Here is a 16,300-nt window from a genome sequence, read left to right as displayed (position 1 = left end):
TGATGTTCAGTTAAATGAGTCCAGATTGTTGTTATTGGACTTGTGGGGGTTGATCCCAGTCTAATTATCAGGACTTGATGTTGAATATTGTAGTTTCCAACAGCTGTGTTGTGGTGAATAGTCTTAATTTATGGCTTTTATTATTATGTATATTGTAGCCTTCTTTAATTTTAACCTCACTGACATATTCATGAATTTTTCCAGAAAATGAAGTCTGAAGGTTTTTTGTCAACTCAAACTATCAAGAGTTTCCTTCCTATAGTATTGTTATATCACCTTTAAAGCGGCTCAAAATAAATGTGTTCAGTTTGGAGCAGTAAACAATAATAGTGAAAAACTTGATGTTGCTTTTTTTTTTTTTTCAGATGAGCACAATGCCCGGCCTGCCCACCCGCCCCTGTTTCTATGACATAGACCTTGATCCTGAAACGGAGGAGATCACCGGCCTTTTCTGATCAACATAGATATTCCTGTAGGTTTCGTCTCATTCAATTTAAGCTAACTGAATCAGCAGCTGCCAGGTCATAACCAGCTGAAATCTTTACATTTCATTTCTTACTCTGTCTTACAAAAGTGTTAATAACCTTTTGACATTTTTATTGGCTTGCCACGTTAAATTCAGACAGCATTGTGTTAAATTGGGCTGTTAAGTGATTAATCAACACAAAGTAAGGCAGAAATTAACTCATAATTTTTTTGACAAATGAAAGTCTGAAAAAGTGTGCCTTGTATCATTTACATGTATTTATTAAGAGCTATCAGAAGAAATTGAGAAAAATGAATCATATGACAAATAATGTATTATTGTTCTTTGAATTAGCTAAAACTTTACAGACCAAAAACTTTGCCTTGCCTGATGGCCTGCAACACTTTTCAGATTTATTATTGTAAGTCACTTTGAAAGCTCATTTAATTTCTTTCAATTCACTCTGTTCTGTTATTCTCTTGCTAAAAGTCCCAATTTAAAATCAAGATTATTGTTGTAACTTGACAAAATGTGTAAAGTTTTTTTTTTGTATTTTATTACTTTTATTAAGGTTTGCAGTTTATAAAAGGTTTTCCTGCCTCATCTGGAATGGTTTTCTTGCTACATTTTGTTTCTTTGTGTTTCTAGGTTTTTTTCTCAGGATCCATCACACTCTACTATACCCTGTACGTTTGACTCGCTGTGATGACTTGCATTTTCTCAAAAGGCCAACACTCCCACAGCTTTTAAAGTAGCCACACATTACAGCCTTGTGCTCAAATGGGGCTAATTTTTTTATTTGAGAGCACATATTGACCAAAATACCTCAGGAATCAAGCTGTTACACAGGCAGTCAGTGTGAGCAGATAAAAGCTTAATGTGGTAACAATCCTGCAGACTCATTTCACCTAAATAGCTTTAAATTAGATTGTCACTGTGGCTTCAGGAGTAGCAAATCAAACAGGAGCTCTTGGAATCATTTGTTATTTTAGTTAACCCTCCTGCTATGTTCGTTTCTGCAGTACAGCAATAATGTTCCTGGGTCAATTTGACCTGTGGAGTGTTTAATCATCCAACAGTGTCAGAAACCCAAAAAAATTCCTCCAAGACATTTTTATTAACTCCATTATTAACCATTTCAATCAATATTTGTGCAATGATGTATTGTATTTCTCACAACTAAAGGATCAATTATGACAATTTACTCATTTGGACATAAAAAACCAGCAGACAAAAAAAATAATTATCCTTGAAATAGATTTTTTTTAATATTACATTTTGAATTGTTTTTCAAGTGGTGGTCTTTATAATTGAACTTGAGACACTTATTCTGTTCTGGGTCAAATTGACCTGCTGATTCAAATCAAGACAAGTGAGTCATGCGGAGAGTATTAATGTTTTCCTCCAGTTCTGCTGAGTGTCAGAGGGAGGTCCCTGTCGAAGGCTGCATAAACATCTGCTTTCTCGCAGTTTCTTGGTGAAGTAAAGGGAATAGTGAGAAAGTAGGCTTGTGTGTGGTGAAATATAGTTCATAGCTGCAAGGAAACATAGAACTGGACTTTTAAAAAAAATCTTTTTTACCCTTCAACTTGACTGCCGGATCAAATTGACCCAAACAGTATCTATGTAAAAAGTAGAGGCGGGTTCAAATGTGTAAAATGAATAAATTTTAAATTTATATCTAGAGTCTACCTATTTAAAATAATAGTTTTATGCAAAAAACAAAAAAACTTTCAACTATTTTAAAAAACTTTTTAAGCTTTAAAACGGGTCAATTTGACCCGCATCATAACAGGAGGGTTAAAGCAACATATTGTGAAGAGTCAAATGTATTTTGAATTCTTGGTTTATGCTCTATTTGCACAGCCAAAAATCTACAGTCATGCCACATACTCATACTTTACTATATAAGCGTTAATGCCACTGACTGTCGATGGTTTCAAAGTATTACGATTTGGTTTCAGTCTACTTGATATTTTTTTTTCCCATTGTCCTTCTAATGGTGCTAACACTGTTGCATTTTCACTACAATGCTCGTGGATGAACTAAAACTTGACAATTGTGTTCATGATTGTTGTATGTGTGATGGCTGTTATTCAAATCTTTCGTTTTTGTCTTTTTTTACATATTAGTGTCTTTGTTATTTAGTTTTGCTTATTAATGTCTTCTTGGGGTCTGAAATTAAGCAGAAGTGGGAACTCGGACCCTTATTTATAGCCTGTTATACGAGTTGAATTTAACTCAGTCGGCTGTTCAGGTTTATTGGACTTAAACATGGCTTTCAAAAGCAGGAATGGTGTTAAATATGTTTTACTCCAACAGATGTATGTTTAACATTTTCAGTAATCACTAGTGCCTTTCTAATAAATCTTTTATTGCCTCAGAAATCTTGTACTTGTGTTTTCAGCTTGTTCTGTTTATTTCTTCACGTCTTATTGCCTCATAGTGCTGCTGGAACCGCTTCAGCACTGAAATAAAAACTCTTTCCTGCTCCTTTTTATTTTATTTTTTTTTAAAACCTTTTGGACTCTCCAAGCATTTCTTCTGTACCCAAACACCAGCTTGTCTGCTAAGGTGTTGGAAGCACGCCTGAAAGTTGGCTGCCGGGGCCCCTCAGCAGCACCGCAGGGCGCAGCATCTGTCATTATGAAGTGTTTGCGACATGGAGTCGTTTTACATGCGTGCATAGCTGGCATTCCACACCTCCTCTCTCTGTTGTTCTCTATGTTCAAACCGTCAGGATGTGGCAGTTAAAGCTGCAGCCGCGGCTCCAGGAATCCTGTCATTTATTTATTTTTTTTTTCAGTGTTGCATAAATCCATGCTGAGTAAGTTAGGGGGTTTAGCCTGTCTGCTTTGAGCTGATGAGAGATTTGAAGTCGTTTTTCATGGAAACGTTTGTTTCCTCATTGCTGGAAATCCCCTGTTTGCTCAAGGTAGAGTACGTATCTGATCGTTTCTGACAATTTGTTGGTAATGTTTCACTAAAGAGACTAATTTCAGTACCAAGGACAGGTCCCAGTGGATGAGTCAGACCAAACTGGTTTAGATTATTTCAAACTGGGGGAACTGGGCAGCTTTATCTGGACTAGAAATCACAATTTTAACCATCTCTTTCAATTAATGTATTTGACAAATCAGCACCAAAATGATGCTGCCTGAGTTTATAATATCCAATATCTGAGATGTCATTCTGTTCGAAGAGGACAGCCTCTTGCTGTTGGCCAACATCTGTCTCCCATCATGACACTTCCAGTCCTCATGCAAATACAGCCGTCTCGTTTCGCGTCGGACCCTGCTGTTCCTGGACCAGACATCTCCTGGTGCCCACATCAGACATGAAACCGTGGGGCCGCATTCTTCAACTCAATGAAATGAAATTCTCAGGCATTTTGTTCTTTTCCAATGAAAGATCTACTTTGCTGCCTGGCGGACTCCTATTCAGTTAAGAAAAAAGCGTCAGGTTTCTGTGAATGCATTATTGTTGGGAGTCAGGCAAGCTTTGAGCCTTTCAAGAGTTCCCTTGCATTGTCACTTTATTGAGCGTAAACCATGACACATCCGGAAAGGCTTTTGCTTTAATCAGACCCTCCTTCACTTCTCTCCCTTCCTTAAATGACATCAGGATTACTGCTGAACATCTCAGATACTTTTATCTTTCAACTTGGTTGTTAAATTTTATTAAATCTTCCCCCAAATGCAGAACCTCAGACCTTGGCTGGCAGCCAGGGCTAGCCCCTGCCTTTTTGGGGCCCTAAACAAATTTTCATTCGGAGCCCCTCATATCAACATGTCAGCACTGGACAGTTTGTCATTCCATGGCATACCTGCTATCCAACCATCCACTTTGTTTTCTTTTAAGCATTGAGGGTGTCAAAAGAATACAACAAAAATCCTGTAACAATTTTCCAGGGGTTTCAGAAGAGACACTGGCCCACAGCATCACTGATCCTTCACTATTCTTAATATTGGACATGAGGTGCTCATCATTTGTTTTCCACCAAATACCACTGGAAGGTTTTTACTGTAAAACCCAACCATCATCCCATCCAACCCAGATTAAAGTAACGCTGCGCAGACTCCATGTTTGAGTTTATGATCCATGTCTTCCATTTATCCGGCGGCAGGTCGCAGGGCCGCAGCTTGAGCATGGAGACTCAGATTTTCCTCTTCTCCAGGGAATCCCCAGGCGTTCTGTGCTGAAATGATTTCACTTGCTTTACCCGCCTATGGAAATGGTTTGAAAGCCAGTCACAATGGGCGTGCTGTGGTGGCGTAGAGGATAGCGCGACCCACATTTGGAGGCCTTCAGTCCTCGATGCGGCGGTCGCGGGTTCGATTCCCGGACCCGGCCGACGTTTGCCGCATGTATTCCCCCCTCTTCCTCCCCCTTCCTGTCAGCCTACTTCCCTGTGGCCCAAATTAACTCTTTAAACTCCAGTAACTATCTTTCTTTATGTAGGTTTTAATCTGATCTTTCCTAGAAGATTATAGTGTATGAGGCTCAATTTGACTAAACAACATTGCATTAAATTTAAGTTCTTGTGAGTGGGAGATGCTAACCCTGTTAACACTGCAGATGCATGTATATTAGTGTGTAAATGAAGTTTATAATATTATGCATATTTAAATTCACACTGGCCTAATTGTTCACATTAGTTTCAGTTAGATTTTTATTCTAAAATTAGGTTGCCTGTGGATACTTTGACGCTTAAAAGTTTTCAAGATGTCCTATTCCTTCATTGTGTTTCCCTCAGTCTCTGCTGGCTCAGAACGTTCTGGTTTTGATTTTCTCAGACTAATGCTATGTGAACTTTGCATTTTGAAGGAGCTCAGACTGTTATTTGTCTTCTATTAAACTTCCAAAGAAAACAGCACGAAGTTTTAACCTGTAATCAACACTGAAACCCGAACACCAGGAAGCCAGAGATACTCCACGCCCCGGCACTTATACTGTCACCTGTAAATCAACAAGTGCAACCTGCTGTTACAAGCCAAATTAGAGGAATCATAAATGTTGCTTCAGCATCACGACTTGTGGAGAAATATGAAAATATGATACAAAGCCACCTAGAGCCACAATGAAAATGTGTCTTTAGGAAGCAACCAGAGAGACTAAGCATATCTTTATTACTTTTACAATGTATTAGTTTTTTCTAAGATAATTCTCTCTTGTTTTACAGAGACAGTTTTTGTCCTTTAATTTTATCCATGCATGATCTTTCTGAGCAGTAGAACTTGAGGGGATTTTATTGGGATTTTAGTCAAATGCAAGCTGGTACATCATAGCCAAATGTAAGAAAAATATTACACTGGTAAAATAAAAAGCTGAAAACTGTGGTGTGCTTTTTCTATTCAGTCCTACTCTGCTAGTAAGTATATGGGCATTGCTCCACATGGTTTACATATCAAGAGACTGAATGATGAACATGTCTTAGTAAATTTAAACGTTTTCCGTGTTCAGATGATGGAATAAACACTGCTTTAATTAATGTTTTGTAAGCTAACTCTGTTTGAAATGTCTGATATGTACCTTGGTCTTCATGATGCTTTCTCTTGACTTATCTTCTCTAATAAACCTCTTTGAGAACATTTATTCTGATTATTTATACACAGAAGGAAGGAAGTAAAGGGGGGAAATACCAACGAACACTGTCGGTTTAATGTAAAATGTGAAAATTTTCTATGTAACGTTGAGTGTTGACATTTAGGTTCAGAAAGCTCCTCTTTTACTTCCACCCTGTCCTCAAAATATGCTTCAAGTTTTATCTGTTTTGCAAGGATCTAATTTTCAGGATCTCCTCCGAGGTGCTTGGTTGTTTGCATGGACTTGCAGGATCATCTCTCAGATGGGCTCTAATTTTATTTTTAGCATCTAATTTCAGCCGAAGAATCCCAAAACGCTGAATTATTTATTTTATTCACTCTCCTCTGTTCCTCCATCAGCATCTTTTCTGAAGCTGAACGGGACTCGGGAGGTAGTGGGTTGCAAGAGGTGGGAATGTCCTAAAAAAATAAGGAAAGGAAAGAAAAGAAACAAGAGTTTGGTGGTCCTCACATTTCATCACTCCGGATCCAGGCCGAGCCGGGGCGGAGCTACATCTTACCGCTCTCCTTCGGACGCTTTGGATACTCGCAGTGGTGCAATAGTTTTGTTTTTTTTCTTCCTCTTGTGGCTTAGTTAGTCTGATCAAAGGCGAGCGGAGTGCACATTGTGTCGACAGATCGCCATGGGAGCACAGGGCTCATCGCAGCGGGACGGGAAGATCCAGGAGGATGCGTCAGCTTCAGCCTCCGGCGGGGAGCTGAGCGCAGAGGTGAAGGTGCTTCAGGAGGGAAGCAGCGTCCTGGACGGAAAGGTAAAGCTCATTTTAACCCCTGCAGCCTCTAAGACAGCCCTTTGCACCAGGCAGAGAGATAAATGTTCCGGATTTCATGTCTGCAAACATACTTATTGTCCCAACAACCTCCTGCAATGTTCCGCAGCGCTCCATGTGCGCCTGTTTTTGCTGAGTAATGGGTCGACTTGTCTGCAGTCCCGCAGTAATAAAACGCCAGCATGCAGCCAATACTGCTTCAAATTTACTGCCAGGCAGGTTACATAGCCTGGCAGTCTTCCGTATAAATGTGTTTTTAGCTGTGTGAAAACGTAGAGAAACAGATTCTTCCAAAGAGATAAAACTGACTCGGAGGTGACTTTGCACTGCTTTTTGCTTCTACATGTAAAGCGGACTCCCCCAGTCTTTTTAGTCTCCAATATTAAAAAGAAATTGGTAATAAAAAAATATTTTAGTGCAGCCAAAACACATGATGTGGACAATTGAAATCGATTATCCTTTGAGAAAAAAAGCATGGGAAATGAAATTAATACAAAAAAGATTTGATAGCAGGATAATAATAGATTTGATTTAATCCAACATCCAAAACTTTCTAAATAAAGGAATAGATCATATTTACCAACATTATAAATGCAGAAAGATGGAAAATAGGAAAATATTTAAATAAAAAAATTTAATAATTAAACAATGGTGCTCATCACCACCTATAATCAGTATCTGACAGGTGTTAGTTTGCATCAGCAACTTTAAACGTACATTAAGTGTTTGTGTTCATTTTATAGTGGCATTTTAACAATATCTTCTACACTCTGTGCAGCTTCACTTTTGGTTTTCTATGTTTTTAATAGTTGGAGTCATGTGGAAACTTCATTTTATGATCTATTTGTCAGAACTAGTTAAATATCAGAATCAAAGACACCAGAAACTGAAATGGCTTATGTGGGAATAAAAAAATGGATGGATGCACATAAAGAAGCACCAAATGTTAACTCTGCTGAGAAAGACAGGAGTTTTTACCTAATGCAGAACCTAAAGAGAAAATCAATTTGAAAATAGCTGCTGACTAAAATGCTAGACCACTTATCGAGCAATTGTTTCAACTCCTCCTCCAAATTAAATCAAGTATTTTCCCCTGGAGATGACTTCCTCACTAAAAGAGGAAACCATGATTTAAGCTCTGGGCAGGTCGTTTTTCTAGCCAAGTGTTTGACAGATGAGACAGGGAGACTAATCTACCAAATAAATAAACTTCAACCATAAACCTTAAATTATCAAACTATTCTTTGTGTTTTTGCTTCCCTTTTATGTTAATATACAGAAAACACCTTCTGAAGTGTGTGTGTGTGTGTTTCACCACCTGTCTCATACATGCTCTGTATAACCTGCTGGATCTACTGACATTTTAATGTGCGAAAGGTCAGCAGGTCACATTTTGTTGCTTCTCCTGAAAGACCTCCAGGACGGTAAAACCAACAAAACTGGAAGCTTAACGTCTCTGCAGATTTTTATCACAGCTTCATCTGTTCACACTTGTTTCCTTTCCTGGGAGACTCTTGTTTTGCCCACATTTCCTCATACCATGGGAAGATCTTGGGAGATGTTTCCATGTAATCTGTGCGGTATAGTTTGTGCTTCCTGTCACTGGCATCACTATCTTCACATCATTTTTCACAGGAATTTTGGCTCAACGTAACGTATTATAGTGTCACCAGGGCTCTAAATATACTTTTCTTTCTGATTCCAGCTAATGCAGGTGATGCAGACCAAAGCAAACATGTAGCGACTCGTTTATCTCAAAGACAACACTTGTGTTATTTGAGCTAAGTGCTGAAATTGTGTGATTGCTTGTGATTTTGTTTAAACCCGTGAAACATCTGCGTAGAGTAATGGCTTTAACACGATCCAGTTACAGAGTTACATAACCTCAGAAAAAGCGTGCCGATACCCTTGCAACTGGAACAGGTGCATTTATGGCTCCTGCTGTTGCGCAGTTTCATAATTACCATGTCTAATTAATGTTTCAGTCCCTTTGGGCCTTTGTCTAGACACTTTATAATTCACTGCTGTCTTTTTTTTTTTTGACTGTGCAAACCTGGAAAGTTGTTGCTTGGGCAGAAGGGAACCATGACCTTGGCTGTTGCATCAAGTCTTTTATTTTTTCTCCATCTCAAAGAGGAGGGAGGGAGGGAGCAGAGCTGTGCAGCATTTCACTAAGCCAGTTCTCCACTTTGAAATGCGTTTGTCAGACATTTTAAAGCTTAAACATTTACCTGCTCAAACAACATGATGCATTCAAGTACAACTGCATGTTGTGGTGTGTTTTGAGACCAGAGAGAGGGCAAGTAGGCTGTGCTTAGAAGGTGATAACGCGTGCTTGGTTGATGCGGTTTGAAGCTCCCAAGCTTGATACACAGATGATAAATATCCTCCTCACTCCGCAGAGGAATTTTAGAAATGTGTGTGTGCATGTGTGTGTCTCTCCATCACCGGGACACGCCTTCCTCATGCTTTACCATCTCCTCAACCTCACAAATGCTGTCAAAATAAATCACATTAGGCATTCGAGCTCCATTGGGTTTTAATAAAATATGCTCTTTTACCCCTCATCCCTGGATAATTGTGATCCTTATGACATATAAATGAAAAAAAGTCTGTACAGTGCCTTCGAAATGTATTCATACTCAGTTTTGAAATATTTTATAGGGTTGAACCACAAACTTTAATGTATTTTAGCAACATTTTTCGGAACGCAAAGTAGTACATAGAATCGATTGGAAAGAAAACTGACTTTTTTTTTCACAATCCCCCTTTTCTCTGACACTCCTAAATAAAAACCAGTACAACCGATCTCCTTCAGACGTCACTTAATTATAATTCAACGTGTCCACCTGTGTGTGCGTGTGTGGGCGTGTGTGTGTGTGTGTAAATCCACCTGTTCTTCACTCAACCCAGAGCAGAAATTAGAACAAACGTAGTATTTTTTTTTTAAACTTTCTTTTGTCCTTTGGTTTGTCATATTTCATTCTAATTCATGTAAAGCACTTTGAGCTGCCTTGCTGCTGAAAATGTGTAATAAAATGACCTTACCGTTTGTGAAGTCCCAATGTATTTGGTGGAGAACATTTTATGGAGCAACCAAGCATCATGTAGATCTGAGCGCGTAGCAAACGGGTCAAGGAGAAAATAGTAACTCAAAACAGGGTCAGTGCATAAAACATAATCCCTGAAGTCCTCTGATCGAGATTATTAAACTCTGTGGTCGCTAAGACAAACCTCTACTTACAATAAGACAACATATTCTTATCACAATCATTTGATTTTTTTCCCCCAGTTAACGATAAACGATACAATGATCTAAACTGAGAGTCTTTGTGCAGGTTATGATTGTTAATGATCACTTTTGTGGAAGCTGTGTCCCAATGTCCTTACTGTCAGAGAGTCAAACAGCTCTTAGATGTTCAGAAGATGAGTTAAAAACTCATCAGCTCCTCTATTGGGAACACCTGTTCATTTTCCTGTTCACACAATATGTACTCAGCTAATCATGTCAGCACGTTTAGGCCTTCAGAAGACAATTTACTGTTTAAATTGAGAACCAGAATGAGGAAGAAAGTGGTTGTAAACAAATAAATCAGTTCAGGACTAATTCCTCAGAGATTGCTTATTTTATTTTATTTAATATTGTCTACATGATCATTTTAGATAAAAGCAAACTCCCTCTTTCAATTTTAGCTTAACCCTGAGTACGCTCAGATAAACATATTTTCTGAGACATTTTAGGTTTGGGTTTATTGCATTTGCATTATTTTTGCACTCAGACATCACAACGGCAAAGACAGGTGACTCCAATGGTCCAACACCCTGTTATGTAAAGTAATGTGTGCTGATTAAAGCTTTTACGTTCCTGTATAATGAGCTGCGGCTGATCAGATGCTGCCCTGGCTCTGATTATCCTGAGACAGAAGATTCATTGACGAATGAATCCACCCTCTCTTTGGGTGAAGGCAGTACATCAAGGAGATCGAGAGAAAAAAAAAAGTTGGAGAAAGAGAGAGAAAGTTAGGGGAGGGGGGGTGAGGCGTCAGCATGACACAAAGCCAGATGAATCAGCCGATTGTTCCCTCTGTTCTCCCTCCTGCCTGATTTTAAAAGGACTCCGATGACAGAGGTTGAGTTAAAATGGGCTCAGGTAGAGAAAGAAGGAGCGGACCCGGTGCCGTGGAGAGCGTGGGTGTTGACAGGGAAGGAATGGGTCCTACTTTCACATGGCCCACAAACAAAACTCATCAGTGATCTCTGAAGCAAAAAGGATTTAAAAGACCTGCAGACTTACTTCAGTCACCAGCTGTGGTCATTTATTCTTTCAGAACGCAGCACAATCATTGCTTTAAAATCCACATAGTTCATCCTACACAGCACGTCCTGCTCTTGTTGGTAATTTCAGTATACAAATTTCACAAAATCACCAGTGCCACAACTATTGGTACCTTTAATAATTCCTACAATGCATTTTTAAAATGTTTACCAGATAGTCAAAATGGTAAAGCCAGGAGAAGCTGCCATAATACTGATTCAGATGTTTATCGGTTGTAATAAAATACCTATAGTCAGAGCGATAATTAAAAACAACTAGAACTTCATTCATGTTTCTATCAATGTTTTTTTTTTTTTTTTTTTTTTTTATGCGTATTTTGAAGTATCGTATTAGAAACAGTTCCAAGAAAGCAAAATTTGTAAAATCATTCTCAGTTTTGCTAAAATGTTGTCTATTCGCTGAGTTGGTGAGATGAATGGATGGACGACATCTGACAGAATTTTGCTCTGCGTTGTGGTTGATTTGCTCCAAACCAGTAGATGGAAACCCACTTGTATTTTTCGCTTTTACCTGTTTTTGTAACATTTAAAAAAAGTCCTTAAAATCCACATGACAATTAGATGAAATATAGGACCCAAGTTTGTTTTGGTACCATGTTTATTAATGGTACAAAATGCTAAAAAATATATATCTAAAGTGTATAGCTAGAGAACTGTGTCAAAACATTATTATAAAATCCATTTGACACCAAATTAATGCCAGCAATGTATCCCTCTACCACAAACATAAACAGCAGGACAATGATCTAATAAAAATAGAAACTCTAAAGAGAAGACTTTCATTTCTTCAGGGTGGAGTAAGAAATATGAAATTGCCTTGAAGATAATTTGAAACTTTAGCACAAAAACACGTTTTCACATCTGTCAGCCTCCAAACTGAAACTGAAAACCTGAAACTCATCCTGAAAGCTGAAAGATGATTCACTTCTCCAGCTGATTAAACCAGCTCCCCTTCGTGGGTTCCGAGAGTTTAACAAATTTTACCTAACCAAATTAGTCAAATTGAAGTTTAAAGCCTGATGACCGAGATTACTACTTCAGTGACGTGGAAAGTATAGAAGAGGGGCAGCCTAGCAGATAAGCAATTAATTCATTTAAAATGCAGAGTCCTGAAAAACAAAATAAAATCAGGCTAATTTGATTCTAGCATTGGGATTAACAAACTAAAAGTCCTCAGCAGCAACGCTAATGTCCACCAAAAACTTTTTAAAGTTGAAAAACAGCATAATAACACAATCAAATGTTAACCGAATTTAACATAAGTAACAGTCCGTCCTACTGGAGTACAGGATGACTTTGTTTTTGCCCAAAAAAGCTAATCTTGCTCATCAAGACAGTTTTTTTTCTAGCTGTGCTTCAAGAGAAAGAGGAAGTGGCTAATCAGTTTGTATTACGGAGAGCTTTCTTTTCTTCCTGCTTTCAGATTCACTCCCAGCTCAATCACTGTAAAAACAGCCGTCTTTCTGAGGATATGAAAAAAACCCAAAGCTCTTTTGTTCCCGTCTTCTGCCCTGTCTCTGACACTCAGCTCTAATAATGAATCCACAAGTCCACACTAAATTCTACAATGACTTGGAAGTTATTACATAACAGTGCCTCTTTGCTGCTTCGTTTTGCCATGAAGTGAATGTGCGTTCCCAGGATGTTAGCCAAGCTTAATTAAACATCAAAATTTACAGCAAGTTTAAGTCAATTCTCTCAATAATGGACTCAAAATATTGTGTAAAATCAACTGTGGTAATCAGTGACGTGCGGTGAGGTTCATAGCTGGTGAGGCACTGACGTCATCAGAATCAGATTTGCAAATAGATGCATAGATTGACAGCAGTTTACAGGTTATGTTTCACTTCTGCATCCTTACACATACAAACTGTAGCTCACAAAACACACATATTATCTCCTGCTTCGATTGAAAGTCCACTTGAGAAAACTTTTTTGGTGTTGTAATGTAGTCATCCATGTCGAAAGTCGGGATAAGCGAGAGGAAAAAAATCACCATCTCTATTATAATCTATCGCTGCACTTGACTTGCTTCCCGAATCGTTTAGCCTAGCTCGCTGTCACTTACTTGGCAGTTGAGGAGAACGAGCGTCTGGGATCTTGAGCGCCTGCCATGAGGCAAGAGAACTGCCTGCCTCACCTCGAACCTGTTCTCTGCTTATAATCGCTCATTACAGAAACACGTTACACAAACACAGTTGGTGACAAAAGCACTGTACATTATATACATAAGCTAAATTATTGGAAATAAGTTCACATATTAAATTTGTTTAAACCATTTGTACAGCAACATGCTCTCTCCGCTTAGCAGCCAGCGCAGAGCCAGGGGTTGCGCAATCCAAGGTGAGGCAGAGCTCGCTGCTGCCTCACCGGCATCGCTTCCAAGCATTTGAATGGGAAAATAAGAAAATTCAGCGATTTTGAACAAATAAAAATCGAAATTGGTGAAGCTACATGAAAAATAAATATTTTTTAGTACAAACCACCGGATGAATATAACAATTTAAATTACTTTATGATTTTATATTTTCTTTCTTTCCATGATGGCTGGTGAGGCACTGCCTCACCTGCCTCCCCTGACCGCACGTCACTGGTGGTAATGTTTTTTGAGAATTTATCACAGTGAATGGTTTATTATGATACAGTTCTGTATGTGTGTTTTATAGTTCATTAAAAAAGTTAATGTATGCTGGTTTGTCCCCAGTTTTTACTTCTTGTTTTATTTTATTTTATTTTTAAGCATTTATGAGACACAGTGGTGAAACATTAAGCTGCTGTGGCAGTTACTCAACAGGTTGTTGCTAGGTAACCAAAGTTATTGGAACTTGAAACTGCTGGCCACCCTGCAGGTTGTTGCTAGGTAACCATAGAGTGAGTACGTGAGTGAGTGAGTTAGTGAGTTAGTTGATTCCACCAACCTGGCTTAACTTGCCGTGAGAAGTTGAGCAGCTAAAGCGTTTCCTCTGCCTACGTCTCCCAGAATGCTGTGTGGCTCTGGATCAAAATTCAGTGAATGTACTGAATATTGAAAAAAAAATGGTGGAAAACGTAAACTGCGCATCATGGTGGTGGCAGCATCATGCTGTGAAGATGCTGTTCTTCAGCAGGATCAAGGAAACTAGTCAGAGTTGACAGGAAATGGATGGAGCTGAATAAAGGGCAATTCAGGCAACAAATAACATGGCACAACAGTCCTAAAATTCATGGAAAATACAACGAGCTAAATTGTTGTAATATGAAAAAATTGTAGAAAAGTTTATGATGTTTAAATACCTTTGCAATGGGCTGTAGTTCAAGCTAAAATGTAAAACTTATGACACAAATTCACTTAACAAAAACCATGTCAATGCATTAGAACGAGCCTGTATGTGGTCTACTCATCCTGTTCTTTTCAGCATAAAAAGTATGAACATTTTAATGAGATTAAAAATTTAACCTCGCCTGAGATGATCTTTACATAAAGGGTTATAAACACATTTTGTGTCCTGCTTTAACTTGTCTTTAATTTGAATTGCATGACCGCAGTTTACGATGTCTTGTATTCAATTTAAAAGCTTAAACTTTTTTATATTCTCACAGCTAACAAAAAAGCAGTGTCTCCCAATGAAGTTGCATGAGGCTTTTCTTCAGAAGACTGTTGTTTTTGTCAATGCCCACAGAATGGCCCCAGGAAAAACCCTAAAATGCTTCAAAAAAGGCCTGGCTGTATCTCACACATTGGCATGTCAGGTGTATAATCTAATTTAACAAATATTTACATTTATCCTCTCCAAACATAAGCAATTTTAGGCTATTACAATGTGTTTCTGCATGAAACAGAGTTTTTGAAAAATAACTAAAAACTAATAATGGGCCGAGTATCGAGCCTTGAGGAGATCAGTGATGAGTACTCTTAAACTTTTACTGAGAAATTCCTATCTTGTGACCTGAAGGGCCACTATCTTTCAGAAATTTAAACACACTGCTCTATTCTTTTAGATACCAAAAAGAGAAGCTAAAGATGCTAAAATGTCCATTTATAAATACTATTCATTGGTACAGTTTAACAAAAACAATGTGTTTGGTTTACATTTTGAAAGTTAATACCGGTTTATGCACATGATGTCTATTAAATTTAAAAAACAGCTTTGACCCATTACGCACGTAAAGTTAAATCAAGGTACAGAGGTTGAGAGGAAAAGATGTAAAATAAATAAGTTTCTTCAACTTTTACCGAACATATCAGTCTGATTTCTTGCAAATGAAAACATTCTTCCTTCTCCTCTTTCTTTGCTGCCTCTCACATTTTTGAGGATTTTTCTGCAACTTTACATCCAATAGTCAGGACTTCATGTGCACTTACTATATTTTCTTCTTTACAAACTTTCAACCATGACCTTGAATACACAAAATCTATGTTTTGACGAACGTTTTGTTTGTTTTACCTACTCAGAATCTGACACAGTGTTGGTATGTAATTTATAATCAGCAAGACTTCAGTGGATTTACGACAGAAGTAATAGAGATATATAACAACTAAATATTTTAATGAAACTTAATCTTTTCCATGCATTTGAACAAATAATCATTAATTTTTTTGTTGCAAAGCCTTTGATGCCTCTAAAAAGAGGATTATCCTGAATTGATGGAGGGTTTTGATGGGGAAAGATTGAGTCCCCCTCTTCACTCCATCTTTTTGTTGCACTCCTTCAGGCCTCTTGAATCCTTCTGCTCAGCTGCTCATTTTTGTTCATCCATTTTTCATCTGCTTTGGTCCTGATGCTTCATGTCGAGAACACACTGAGAGATAAAGTCATGAGTCACTGTGTGTGTGGCTGTGTGTTTTTGGTAACTGTGTGTCTTTATGCGAGTCGGAGCATTTCAAGGACAAACATGGAGTCGTGTTTTTATATTGCAGCTGGTGCTGGAGTTCAGCTCTGAATGTATTTACGTCATGGCTGTTGTTGCAACATGGCGGCCGGCTATTATTATATTCATTTGGAGTGAGAGAGAGAGAGAGTGATCTTTTCTTAAATTGAGTTTTAAAATTCGGAACACCTCATTTGGCATGTAAACTTTTTACGTGCATTTCCCAGAGTTTTGTAGAAAGATTACCGACATCCTTAGGAATGAGGTTTTCATCC

At 38.2% G+C, this 16,300-nt stretch overlaps 2 protein-coding genes across 3 annotated transcripts in view; both read left to right on the top strand.

The window, feature by feature from the left end:
- The window catches only part of mthfd1l (methylenetetrahydrofolate dehydrogenase (NADP+ dependent) 1 like), a 32,851-nt gene extending 30,007 nt beyond the window's left edge, over window positions 1-2,844 (top strand). Inside the window, exons 27-28 of one of the 2 annotated variants that reach the window (XM_044106941.1) lie at window positions 366-472; window positions 1,115-2,844. In XM_044106941.1, the coding sequence (XP_043962876.1) occupies window positions 366-455 (90 nt within the window). In that variant the 3' untranslated portion in view covers window positions 456-472; window positions 1,115-2,844. Of the gene's footprint in view, window positions 1-365 lie in introns of both variants that reach the window. The other variant, XM_044106940.1, reaches the window with a different exon arrangement.
- Window positions 2,845-6,556: 3,712 nt separating this feature from the next.
- Window positions 6,557-16,300, top strand: part of akap12b (A kinase (PRKA) anchor protein 12b) — a 47,996-nt gene continuing 38,252 nt past the window's right edge. Inside the window, exon 1 of the mRNA XM_044106938.1 lies at window positions 6,557-6,824. Coding sequence (XP_043962873.1) covers window positions 6,696-6,824 — 129 coding nt within the window. The 5' untranslated portion in view covers window positions 6,557-6,695. The remainder of the gene's footprint in view (window positions 6,825-16,300) is intronic.

This window comes from Gambusia affinis, linkage group LG22, assembly GCF_019740435.1.
Source record: "Gambusia affinis linkage group LG22, SWU_Gaff_1.0, whole genome shotgun sequence".
Taxonomy (NCBI): domain Eukaryota; kingdom Metazoa; phylum Chordata; class Actinopteri; order Cyprinodontiformes; family Poeciliidae; genus Gambusia; species Gambusia affinis.
The sequence above is the reverse complement of the archived record's forward strand: the minus strand, read 5'-3'. Positions and strand labels throughout refer to the sequence as shown.